This window comes from Thermobia domestica, chromosome 10 (assembly GCF_964235325.1).
Source record: "Thermobia domestica chromosome 10, izTheDome1.hap1.1, whole genome shotgun sequence".
NCBI classification, from domain to species: Eukaryota; Metazoa; Arthropoda; class Insecta; order Zygentoma; family Lepismatidae; genus Thermobia; species Thermobia domestica.
This window is the reverse complement of record NC_137463.1, coordinates 164,021,110-164,034,880: the sequence shown is the minus strand read 5'-3', so window position 1 is coordinate 164,034,880 and position 13,771 is coordinate 164,021,110. Positions and strand designations below refer to the sequence as shown.

Below are 13,771 nucleotides of genomic sequence, written 5' to 3'. Positions count from 1 at the left end.
TTCCAGTTGAAGTTAATGCATGAAGTATTTCTGACTGAAAATCATAAAAGGAATAATATTGCACCTAGTAACGCAAGTTATAGTTAAAAATGGTAGCATCCAATCAACGAATGGAGGGGACTGGTAATAGATAATGACCTGTTTTCTATTTCTCAAATTTACAACAATTTGAAGATGAATATAACCGATTTTCGTTTAGATGGTGCAGATTTGGAGTAAAGAGTTAGGTGTTACGGCTTGAAATCCCGAAAATCAAATCGTCTGCAGTAACTCGAAATTAAATTTGTAATTAAACTTTGCTTATTTAAAGTTGTTAATTAGTTCATTAAATTGGGAACTGAAATATCTTCAATTGAATGTGTAATAAGCCAAATCTATTCGATAACAAAGCAAGCGTGTTAGGAAATAGTCAATTCAATCAAATAACGTTTGTCTGCAATTTTAAGTTACTACTCAATCTATTTTCTGGAATTTATTGTAGCAGTCAAAACTCTAAAATATATTAGGAACTTATTTCTTTTAGAGTTCAACAATTACTTTTTATTAATACAATAACAAAATTATTCCAAATGTCTATCTAAATTGTAATCAGAACATGGCTAATACTGCGCGAAGTGCACACATAATTTTTAAGTAGAACTAAACTTGGTCAACACATATTAGTGAAGAGAAATCTAGCTAATATTTCACTAGCTTTAAGCTACTGTGTTCGTTAGAGAGTAGCTAGGATGAAATATGATTTAATAATAACAGTAATTTTTATCGATTTCTTAGACACATACATTTACTTCTTGTATGTTTGAGATTTACCATATTGCTACTAGTCAGTTCATTATTCAAATTTGTTGAAAATTGGCTAAGAAATTATTTTGATAATTTCAATTAGAATTAATTTATAAGAAATTACATCGATTGCAGTTATAATTAGCTGATTTGTATACAATGATTTACAAACATTAAACAGTTGCATGTAAAATATTAATAATTCATTAATCCTTACATTATAAAATAGTAGAGTAAGAGTGAATGGTTTATTTCCGTTTTATTTTTCTTTTCTATTTCTTTTCTTTTTTTGCTTTACTTTTTCTTTCAAATAATTGCTTTACTTTTTCTTTCAAATAATTTAAGGTCGTGTTCAACTTGTTCATTGCGCATAAAGTCGCTTGCCTTCTATACTTTTGGTCACAGTTTTTGACATCTTGTGAAATCTACAAGATGGCAATACTAGACAGTAATATAGATTGTGTGACAAGTAATGAAAGGACGTTATTCCTAATGGTAAAGAGAAACTGGAAACTCTGAAGAGAAGTGTGTAGAAACGTAAATGTCTAAATTATTATTTAATTTTCCATTAAAGTGACAGAACATTTGCTATTAAATAAGTAGGTGCGCGTAGCTTGATCATTCTACAATAAATATATTTTACACTACTTACTCCACAAAATTGTATACATTTTAGTCTTGCCGAAGAGTAGAGATAATCCCCAGATAGCAAATAAATGATCCATTAACAGATAGACCGCAAGAATCCATATTATCTTTTGCTTTGGACTGTCCTTTGCCTTGATTTCGGTTTCTACAGAAGTCAGACCATCGACCATTTCTTCAACTGTGAGTGCGCTTTTGTTTTGCATCTCTCGTAAGAAAGACTGTAAAGAAAATAACATAATTAAATATTTACCGTTACATTCCTTCCTTTTACTCATGAGTATATTGTTAATTAATATACTTATAAGTAATTATTAAAGATAAATTGATACACATAATAGAATTCCAAATGAAAAATACAAAATTAATAGAAAGCATTTTAGACTGAAGTGGTATGCTAATGTGCTCAAAGTTAACAGACAATGCATTGAAGAAGTTTCAATCATATTACAATACATTAAATTATGACAATTAAAATGTCTGGGTGAATATTATTTTAAGTCGTACAATTTGATTTACTACTACAAATACAAGAGGTGATTATGAGAATAATGAAAATATCAGGAAGTGGAAGCATCTGATCTCTGAGTTGGCACCGGTCAGATGGATACCGCTGCACAAGTTGTTGGTAATAGTATGTTAGAGAAAACGCCATACTACTGAGGAAAGGTAGAAGGGCAGTGTACAGTGGTAGCAGACAGTGATAGTGTAAAGTCGGTGACTTCTCTGATTTTCAAAGAGGACAAATAGTTGGCATTTGGTTATGTGAAGAAAGCTTGCTGAATGTGGCAATTGTGTTAGGTGTGCCGCGAGGAACAGTGCCAAGTTGATGTCGGCCACGGCAAAACCACATTGCCGAAGAGGAACAGTGGTAGAAGGAAAAACATCAGCGACAGGTCCCGCTGAGGAATTAACACGAATTGTTCCTCAAAACCGTCATGTAACTGCGATATAAGTGGCAGGGGAACTCACGCAACCTCTCACAGCCTGTGTTGACAATGGAAGTCTGCCGAGAGTTACATGGCATCAATACATCAGAAGGTTGCACGGGCGAAATCGTCGACATTGGATCATAACCTTTTAGCACTACGCCAATAATGACGCGAACATTCAACATGGACCGCTAATGATTGGGAATAAGTAATATGGATCGATTAGTCATCGTTCATCTTATTTAAGACCACGGGCCCTGTTTATGTATACCGGACATCGAAAGAACTGTGAGATCCACAATGTCTTCTCCCAACCCACGCCGGCGCCTGTGTAATGTTATGGGTCACATTATCCTGGTTTTTAATCGGTCCTGTGCTGACACTTACCGACTTGTCGCTGGCCTCCTTATATAGCAGTGGTGTCCAATTATAATGAGCTTGGGGGCCATAGCCGTCTTTACTAGTAAGGTGGAGGGCCGCAACTATTATTATTATTATTATTATTATTATTATTATTATTATTATTATTATTATTATTATTATTATTATTATTATTATTATTATTAGGTGTTTGTGAAAGGAAGTGGTGTATTTCTTGCTCCTTATGGCTTCTAGGGAGAGCTCGAGGAAGAAAGGGTCTCCTTTTTTAAGCTAGACCAGATGTATTTCTTATTGAACTAATCGTTTCTTTCAGCAACGATATTTTGCCTGTAGTTACATTACCGACTACAGTGTTGCTGTGGATGAACGCGCCTTTTTGTTGTACAGAAGCGCTAAATGGATGCCTTATTTAAAAAGAAGTGTGGAAACATTAAAAGAATGAATAAATATAAATGAAAATATTATCAGTAATAACAATTGTAAATCGTGAGAGCTTTGTGGGCCGCAGAAAATGGTTTGGCGGGCCGCCACTTGGACAGCTCTGTTATATAACAATTTTAGAAAACAATCTGCACCATATGGTCTAGACGTTGTTTTTGCCATTGAAGTCATATTACAGGACGATTATACACTCATTCATACAACTGGGGCTGTTGCAGCATAGTTTGAGGAACATCAGGATGAATTTGAGCACATCCCCTGGTATACCTCTGATCATAATTGAAAGTGTATGTTCCGTTTTGGAGACACCAATCCGTAGCAGCTTTCCACCTCCATGCATTCTCAAGGAGCTAAGTGATGCAATGAACCCAATGGCGTAATGTTCCCCTCCTACCATTTATGGCTCCATTCCAGGTCTTAACAGAGCTGATCTGAGAACGAATGTGGTCCAACGCCACATCACTCTAGAAAGTTGCACTTTTGATAATTCAATGAGACCATGATAACTTAATTATGAAACAAAAATTGTTTACAGCGTTAGAGGCTCGGGTTCCATTACAGACAAGTGCTTATGTGGTTCAGATCCCATGTTAAGCTGTACTGTATTGCACACGTCTAATATAGAAGACTCGGTGCTAAAAGAGACGCTTAACTCTGGTCCAATCAAGCGAATTGTTTACTCTCAATTTTGTTTTGAGAAAATATTTGCTGTTGAATATCTGCGCCACCTTTGTTTCTTAGCCCATTAATTTATGTGGGGCTTTGAAATTAACCGGAATTTTAATATTATTTAAATTAAATTAAATTATTAAATATTAAATTTATATATAAGATGAATTCAGCGACAATTAAATAGATTTGGCGAAGAAATCAATAAAATCAAACATCAAAACTTCCAGTTGATTTTAGAGAAAACAGAAAAAATATTTCCGAAATAAAGATAAAGAATAACGATGTTGCAGGTATTCAATACAATTGCAAAATTTAATAATAACATAAAATAGAATAATGGGTTCACTATGAAATCATCTGATTTGTGTCTTCAATATGTGTATCTCAAATTAACATTTTGTAAAATATTCTTTGTTTGATTGTTGTATTGGTAAATAAGATCTAAATTCAGTATTTAATGGTAGTCCTTTTCTGTTTCAGTTCTCTCAAGGACACTTTTGCTTCACTTTACTTTTCTCTTTGTCAAATATTTGTAAATAATGCAGCCACGTAAGATATCTCGTATTTACAAAATGCTATTAAAGAAACTAATAACTCTTTTTCACTCTTTTGTTATATCTCATAAACATGGGCGTAGGTTATACCATTATAATTATCGACATTTACATTTTTCCAGAACATAAGACTACTTCAAAGGACTAACAGTGCATTTTATATTGTGTTAAGTATTTAACTATTTCCTTTCTAAACTTATCATTGTATCATTGTTCTCAAGCTATTCATCATCATCATAATTATTCTGCCTTTATTGGCAGGTCACTTGCCGCAGCTGAGAAGCTTCCATGCTCCACGGTCCTCCGCTAACCTTTTCGTCTTCGCGTATGATCTTTCTGTTTTAATATCATCCATTAATTGTAGTCTCCTTCGCTCCCTCCCTCTCTTTCTCGCTACCATACCCTCTAGGACGTCCCTCATGATACAATCTCTTCTTAGGCAATGCCCCAACCAGTTTCTCTTACTCTTCCTAATAATATCTAAAAGTGTTTTTTTCTCACCCACCATTTCTAACACTCTCTCATTCGTTTTCCGCTCGACCCAACTAATTCTTTCCATTCTTCTCCACACCCACATTTCGAAGTCTTCCAGTCGATTTTCACCTTTACGTAATATCCACGTTTCCACCCCATACAGTACAACACTCCACACGAAGCATTTTATGAGTCTTTTTCTCAACTCTTTATTCATGGTCCCACAAGACAGACTTTTCTTCCTCCTAAAGGCTTCTTTCGCCATTCGTATCCTTGCTTTTATTTCACGTTCGCACTTCATGTTATTACTAAGAATACTACCCAGATATCGAAAACTATTCACTTATTCTATTTTCTCCCCTCCTACTTTTATATTTGACACAGACCTCTTCGTTCCAATCACCATGGCTTTTGTCTTTCTAGCATTTATTTTCATACCATATTCTTCAAAGTCCTTTCTCATGTTTTCTAACATTTTATTGATTTTCTAACAAGCTATTAAAATAATAAAATTACGAAAGATGTCTTTATTTGTAATGTTGAATTTTACTTTTGAGTGAAAAGGCTTAAATGATTTAGAGATGCCTTATATGTACATGAAGATGCCTTAATATATAGCACAATGAACGTAACATCAATAACAATGTTGCTCGAATACTTCATAAGATGAGTCAAAATAAAGAAAGCAAGGTTAAGATCATGGCTGCCCTCAGGTAACAAACGTATACATGTACTTTTTATGACATACGACTCTTCTTTTCACTCTGCTAAAACTAGGGTAACAGAAAACAGGTCCACTTTAAAACAAGGTTCAATAACTTAATATTTACACTTTTACAGATACTTCTTGTTTGGTTCTCCTAAATTAAATTCAATGACGATTTTCGATATTGAAGCTATTTTTATACAAGGCAAACATACGAGTTCAGCATAACACTCGAACTACAAGTGCTTCCGCTGAGAACATTTATATAGTATTCAATAAATAAAAACGTCATGGAAAAACTGAACTTTCTCATCGTTCTCTTATTGTAATTGAGAGATTCGAGCTCGAATTTTGCGCTTTGTAAACCAGACTAGAGGTTTAAAAATCGTCCATTACTCTCACCAAATGAATGTAGAAATACAGTAGTACTGTATATTTATATCGTCTGCTGAACATCTTCCAGAAATTTTTGGTGTGGGTACAAATTTTATGGGCCTATAATATTTCCCGGCCAATGCCGCACTGCCTAAAATCTCGTCATCCAGAACCTGTAAACGGCAAGATTGACTTTGGTTCATTTGCATATTCATATTTAAATTAACTATTTCATATTGTATTTTTGTGATAATTTTTATTATTTAATTATATATTATATGTATGCATTATACCTGCATATTCTTGGAAACGCTCGGAATTAATAGTATTTTATGTTTCATCGATACCTTCCGAGAGAATGAATTTCATACTTTATTTTTTTAAATAAAAATAGAAAGAAAAATCTCAAAAACGGTTTCTGGAAGGTGAAACATCTGAGTGAAATAGCAAATGCTGAAGGGTCTGCTTACTTGAAGCGAACAGAATTCGTTAGTTGGCAGTCACTACGTTTCGAAGGCTGTTTTATGGCCCCCACAGTGGACAGGTCAAGAGGCCACACAAGAAGAACTAGGGGTGAGAGGAAGTCCTCTGAATTCCTGCAGAGCAAGTGGGTGGCAGTTTTTTTTTCTTTTTACATAACTAGGAGCAAAGAATTTGAAGGGTGACAGAGGCAGTTCGGTTTTAGCTTCAAGACAGAAAGATCTGGGGAAATTGGTCTTAGCTTTTTTTGTGTTCAGTTGGTGTTTAAGAATGTTGTTGGTGAGGTCACCAACGAATATTGTTTTTTTCAGTGTATTTTAGAAGAACTAGTGTTCTACGTTTTGAATAGAGATCTAGTTTTTAAGATGAAAACTGAAGTGCTTAATAAGTGCATACAGACATCGTACAAATTATAAATAATTATGTAAATTGGCGGCAGAGATAGTGAACAGTTATTTTGTTTAATTTATTTTTTTTTCGTTTGAAAATAAGTTCAGTGATAGTATGAACTACTAATTACATGGTTATTTTTTTTAAAATAAAATCTTCTATGAACGGTACGGAAATGGACTAACAACAAGTGTAGTAGAATATTTTGTCCTTTCCATAAGTGATAGCATGATTGCGCCAACATCATGAAGCATCAGTTTCAAGAACTCTCATTAGAACATTCTACTTTGGACATAGTTGTTTTAGAAAAAAAATATTAGTACGTGCTTACTCTCTTTGCAGCACTGCAGTTAAATTCAAATGAAGTGATGGACAATGCATATTAAAGCCATCAGATACCAAAAGGCATCGGTGTCATTCTCTCATGGGAAGAAAGGGAATTCTAGGATAGACGGAAATAATTGGAACTTTTCATGTGGAAAGACTTCCTTCATGTGATTTTTTTGGTACTAGTAGGAACTCTACCACATAGTCGTGGTGTATAATAAACTGTGAACATTTTTTTTTAAAAGAGGAAATAAGTGCCAAAACCAAATTCAAAAGTTATTAGAGTGGAGATCCCACGATGCTGTAAAAGTTTTTTTTTCTTCTTATCTTTTTTTGTTTTGTTTCGTGGCCAACATATATAGGCAATAAAGTGTTTTTTTTTTATGAAAGAGAAGTTGATAATTAACTAAAGTTTTCTGGAAGGCAGATGGTGAGTAGACAAATTTTGCTATGTTTTATAGGCTTAGATGTCTTGTTTTTCAGATGCCTGATTTGAGATTTCACAGTGCTATTGTGTGTTGGGACTCCTCAAAGGGGTAGGGGAGAATAAATAAATACCCACAAGTACAGAAGTGAAGAAGAGGAGGAAGGTGAAAATTAGCAAGAGAGAATTTTGATAATATTCATGTATAGTGTGCAAGGGCGTAGCCGTTACATATTGAGGGAGCAGAATTGTTTTATTTAATATTTTTTTTGTTTTCTCTCTCCCTCACTCTCTTGTTATGCAAATAATTAATTTATGTTTGCCTCCTCCGCCTTCATATAACACCCAGCCTCATGGCAATTAACAAAACATGGCGCCCAGCGTGGGGCTCTTGTAGCTTACACTCTTGTGTGCAATTAACAAAACATAGCACCTAGCGTGGCAAGCTACTTTTGCATTAGTCTTAGATGCTTTATAGAGCCGATACCAGCACACAATAACACAAAATTTTAACGTGTAACCTTCGCGGTATGTGTATGTGTTCCCTGGCAATTTCCAAGAATAGTGCAGTTAAAATGTATGTTAATAGATGTCTTGAAAATAATTTAATGTTGTGAAATTTAGTGTTTTGGGGGGAGATATTTTGTTGTATAGAAATTTTAGGACGAATTTGTTCGTTTGTTAGGATTGTCGTATGGTGAGAACACGATCACAGACAAGAAAAATCGAAATGGATTTAACATTAGAAGAGCATGCGCAACGAAGCGAAAACCTCTTAGAAGGTGACGGAGAAATAGATGTCACACTCGCGGATGTTCGGAGCGCTGAAAGTGATACTCCTTCAGGCGGAAGCACCACGCCACTGGAGGTAGACACCGGTAAGGCTGAGGGAAATCGTATTGCAGGAAAAGAATGTCAGAGTGAAGATAGTAGACCAGCGTGGGTGGATCTTCTTTTTCAGAAGATAGAGAAACTAGGACAGGCTAACCAGAATTTAGAGGCGAAATTAGAACAAACGAATCAGAAGTTAGATCAGGCTAGGCAAGAAGCTCACGAGACAAGCTTGCGTTTAGAAAACAATTTAGAAAACAAAATGCAGGCTAATAACGAAAGACTAGAACAGGGACTAAAAGAGACTAGGGAACAACTCACCAGAGAGACTTTGAAATTAGAACAGAGGTTAGAAAAGGTGAGACAGGAGTCGAATGAGAATGTAGAAAGAAGCATGTATCAGGTGAGACAGGATGTCTCACATCAGATAGGTGAGTTGAGAGAGGAAAATAGTAGAATTTTAGTGGAGGAAATGGCCCGTATGAGGGAGACAGTAGGAGACAATATGGCAAGAACAGAAAAAGAGTTGACTCATCGGATCCGTGAGACAGGCCAGAGGTTTGAGGAGTTAGAAAACAATGTAGAGGGTCAGTGTTCGGAAATTAACACTGAAGTACAACAGTTGTCTGAGGAGCTACAGAATGTTGATAGTCGGGTGAATACGTTAAGAAATTCGGTCGAAAGAATCTCGAATGAGGTCGAACGAGTCAAGGTGAATCTGAGAGAGATAACGCGAGCTAGGGAAGAAACTCTGCAGGAAACGCATCTTGAAGAGGTACGTTCAGAGTGCACTGAGATGATGGAACGCACTTGCGAAAAGATCCAGAATAGTTGGGCGCAGTGGAAGGAGACACTTCAGCGTGAGACAGCTGAAATAGTTGCTGAGAAATTGGCCAATATTTCCACTGACTCACAGCGTAACGAAAAATCATCTGCGCCATCTCAGTCTTCAGGATGCGACTCGCAGGTTCCCTCTCAAGAAAACGCAAGAGATAATCATGAGACAGTGACTCCTACTGTTAGTCAGCAACCATCCATATCGTCTGGTTGTGCGACTGGACACGCGAATACGATGCAACTTGCAGCTGCTATGGGGTTCATACACCGGGACCTTTCTTTACCTACCTATTCGGGAAATGAGAGTGAGGTACTGACTCACAATTTTCTCATAGACTTGGAACGATATTTTGAGATGACAAGTGTACCCGAGGAATTGAAGCTTAACCTCGTGGGAAAATGTTTGAGAAACAGTGCCCTTCAGTGGTTTCGAGTGACCTCTAACAAGATAACCTCATATGAGAGCTTCGTGAGTCACTTCCGTGACACTTATCTAAGCCAAGAACGACTGGCTAACTTGAGAGCAAATATTCTAATTGCTCACTATGACTATAAGAGCAACAAAATGCCGTCACAGTACTTGTTAGAGTTACTACATCGCAACAGTATTTTGGATCCCCCGATGGACGAAGCTACGTTGTTAAAAGTCCTACCCAGACATTTCCAAAACTGGCTTTTTAGGTCAATTGTCTCAGCGAGACCGAAAACTGTCTCAGAGTTGTTAACTGTCGTTTCTGAGTTGGAGTACACCATGAGAGAAAAAGAGTCTTATGGCATCATGAGGAAAGGAGTAAACTTGATGCAAGTAGAGTGTGAACACTCTGAAAGCTCCCCTGACCATAAGCCAAGAAGCCCACGGAAATTTAACAAGCGTAATAGGAACCATAACAATCCATATGAAAGAGGAAGTGAGCGTAGCCACCGGACTAGCCCTCCACGTCGTCATGCTAACCAGCCAGAAAACCAAGCTAGGTCGCGTGGGAGAGGAAGCTATTCACAGAACGAAGCACCTTCTCGAGGTACACGAGGACAGCGGAGAGGTGCAAGAAATTATAACGACAACAACAGGACTGACTTCAGGGGGGAAGAACAAGTTCAGTTGTTAGAGGCCTACGATGGTAATAGCCCACAATATTCGCCTCAAGATCGTGTGCAGGAACCTAGTGGTAGGGGTGGTCGTTCCCCACCACAATGAGGTCGCCTCGCACACACGAAGGACGACAGTAAGTTGGAACCTTGTGAGTTACTTTTGACTGAGTCGACGAATAAATATCCTAAGTGTGTGCAAAATCTTAGTATGGAAATTGCTGAGTGTGATAATGAGACCGCCGTGAAAACATTAGCATTGAATGAAAGTGAAAAGACAGGAAATTGTGTCAAATGTATGGAAATTATTTCTAAACCTCATTTTAGTGATAATTTGAATTTGGTTAAATTACTTTTCAGAAATGAGAAAGAGTAAACATAAATAAGGAAATATTTTTAAAGGCACATGGATTTCTGATAGACTCTTGAATACTAGGCTTATTCCCAAGAATGATATAAATTTGAGTGATGTCAGCTTTTGGTAGGAAATCAGCAAATATTTTAGGACGAACAATGTTAGAAAATTTTATTAACGGAAAAGCTTTTTATACAGTGGGTATAATAGTGGATGGTCTGAATCGTGCATTGCTATTGGCTCAAATTTCTTTGCGGAAAGTCGTGCAACTCTAAATTATGATAAGGGAGTATTACATTTAAAACATCCTCACGATGTAGAGATTTCATTCAGAGACGTCACCGTAGAAGATAGGGATCTAGTACTCCGAAACATTGAATGGGAAGAAGATTGTTCAGAGCTATGGGTAAATAATGGGGTGTCAGGGGTGTTTGATTATGAAGTTACGTCGCAGGAAAGACGTCATGCCGCTCCCATATTTGTAGCCTACACCGAGGATAGTAAGACCGCAAGTAGTACGGCAACCCGGGTAAGGACTAATTTGGACGACGGGGTGTATCCCTCTCCATTGGAGCTGGTCAATCACGTATACTCGCCAAAATAATGCGCGAAATGTTATACCCGAGCAACTACCCAGGAAATCAATGAATTTGTTGAAAGATACAGTGACCTATCTTCTATAGAGAGAGATAAATTAAGGAATTTACTGATAAAGCATAAATCAATTTTAGATATCAATCCAGGATGCATTAGAAATTATGAACACTCGATAGTTGTCAATGAGTCAAACACGATTCATGCAAAAATGCACCCATTTCCTATTAAGTATAAGAATCAGGTAGCGAAAGAAATTAACAGATTGCTGACATGGAGAATAACCCGTTTGATACAAAGGGCCTTGCCTCATGCGTCCGTGTACTTGACTCCATACTTGCTGATGATCTAAACTAGAGAGTAAAACGTTTGAAAACAAAAATTGAGCACATTGATCAAGTGTTAAAATTATTCGCGGCTGGTTGTCTAACCTTAAGTTCACTAAACTGAAAGTAAACACCTTAGGATACGAACTTCATCAAAAAGGATTTATGGAAAAGAAGGGAAGTAAAGTGAAAAGGCAATGGAAGTTAGAATTCCTAAAAAAAAAAAAAAAAAAAAAAAAAAGTTAAAGAGTTAGGATCCTTTATTGGGTACTGCCCGTACTACCAATGCCTCAGTCAGAAGTGTTTACAAGCACTGTTTCCAATGTTACAACTGCTTTAAAGGTGAAGTAAAGAAAAATGAGGAAGAACGTACTAGAGATATCAACACTGAAATATTTAAAGATGGAAATGTTCTCGCATCTTTTGTCTGTATAGTTATTAGTAGTTATATTTTTTAAGAAGATGTAAACGTTTCACTTCAGGTAGAAAATATACAACTGTGTATCTATTACAGTTACTTAGTTTAAATTATATATTATGGTATCTTATACACATTTTGTACTTTATCTACTTTTATATACAGATAGGTATCAAGTTAATGGAGCATGTACTTTAATTGATATAATATTTTCACTATTTCTATTATGTAATCTTGTTAAGAATTAATAGAAGGTCAATCTTCTCTGCTGGAAATTTGAATTAGAGCAAGAGCTAAAATTCAAATTACCAGGGGGGGAATTTGTAAACGGCAAGATTGACTTTGGTTCATTTGCATATTCATATTTAAATTAACTATTTCATATTGTATTTTTGTGATAATTTTTATTATTTAATTATATATTATATGTATGCATTATACCTGCATATTCTTGGAAACGCTCGGAATTAATAGTATTTTATGTTTCATCGATACCTTCCGAGAGAATGAATTTCATACTTTATTTTTTTAAATAAAAATAGAAAGAAAAATCTCAAAAACGGTTTCTGGAAGGTGAAACATCTGAGTGAAATAGCAAATGCTGAAGGGTCTGCTTACTTGAAGCGAACAGAATTCGTTAGTTGGCAGTCACTACGTTTCGAAGGCTGTTTTATGGCCCCCACAGTGGACAGGTCAAGAGGCCACACAAGAAGAACTAGGGGTGAGAGGAAGTCCTCTGAATTCCTGCAGAGCAAGTGGGTGGCAGTTTTTTTTTCTTTTTACATAACTAGGAGCAAAGAATTTGAAGGGTGACAGAGGCAGTTCGGTTTTAGCTTCAAGACAGAAAGATCTGGGGAAATTGGTCTTAGCTTTTTTTGTGTTCAGTTGGTGTTTAAGAATGTTGTTGGTGAGGTCACCAACGAATATTGTTTTTTTCAGTGTATTTTAGAAGAACTAGTGTTCTACGTTTTGAATAGAGATCTAGTTTTTAAGATGAAAACTGAAGTGCTTAATAAGTGCATACAGACATCGTACAAATTATAAATAATTATGTAAATTGGCGGCAGAGATAGTGAACAGTTATTTTGTTTAATTTATTTTTTTTTCGTTTGAAAATAAGTTCAGTGATAGTATGAACTACTAATTACATGGTTATTTTTTTTAAAATAAAATCTTCTATGAACGGTACGGAAATGGACTAACAACAAGTGTAGTAGAATATTTTGTCCTTTCCATAAGTGATAGCATGATTGCGCCAACATCATGAAGCATCAGTTTCAAGAACTCTCATTAGAACATTCTACTTTGGACATAGTTGTTTTAGAAAAAAAATATTAGTACGTGCTTACTCTCTTTGCAGCACTGCAGTTAAATTCAAATGAAGTGATGGACAATGCATATTAAAGCCATCAGATACCAAAAGGCATCGGTGTCATTCTCTCATGGGAAGAAAGGGAATTCTAGGATAGACGGAAATAATTGGAACTTTTCATGTGGAAAGACTTCCTTCATGTGATTTTTTTGGTACTAGTAGGAACTCTACCACATAGTCGTGGTGTATAATAAACTGTGAACATTTTTTTTTAAAAGAGGAAATAAGTGCCAAAACCAAATTCAAAAGTTATTAGAGTGGAGATCCCACGATGCTGTAAAAGTTTTTTTTTCTTCTTATCTTTTTTTGTTTTGTTTCGTGGCCAACATATATAGGCAATAAAGTGTTTTTTTTATGAAAGAGAAGTT

General features: G+C 35.9%; 1 protein-coding gene across 1 annotated transcript in view; it reads right to left on the bottom strand.

The window, feature by feature from the left end:
• Positions 1–1,648, bottom strand: part of LOC145662814 (acyl-CoA desaturase-like) — a 61,114-nt gene extending 59,466 nt beyond the window's left edge. Inside the window, exon 1 of the mRNA XM_081728705.1 lies at positions 1,436–1,648. Coding sequence (XP_081584831.1) covers positions 1,436–1,634 — 199 coding nt within the window. The 5' untranslated portion in view covers positions 1,635–1,648. The remainder of the gene's footprint in view (positions 1–1,435) is intronic.
• Positions 1,649–13,771: the final 12,123 nt, after the last annotated feature.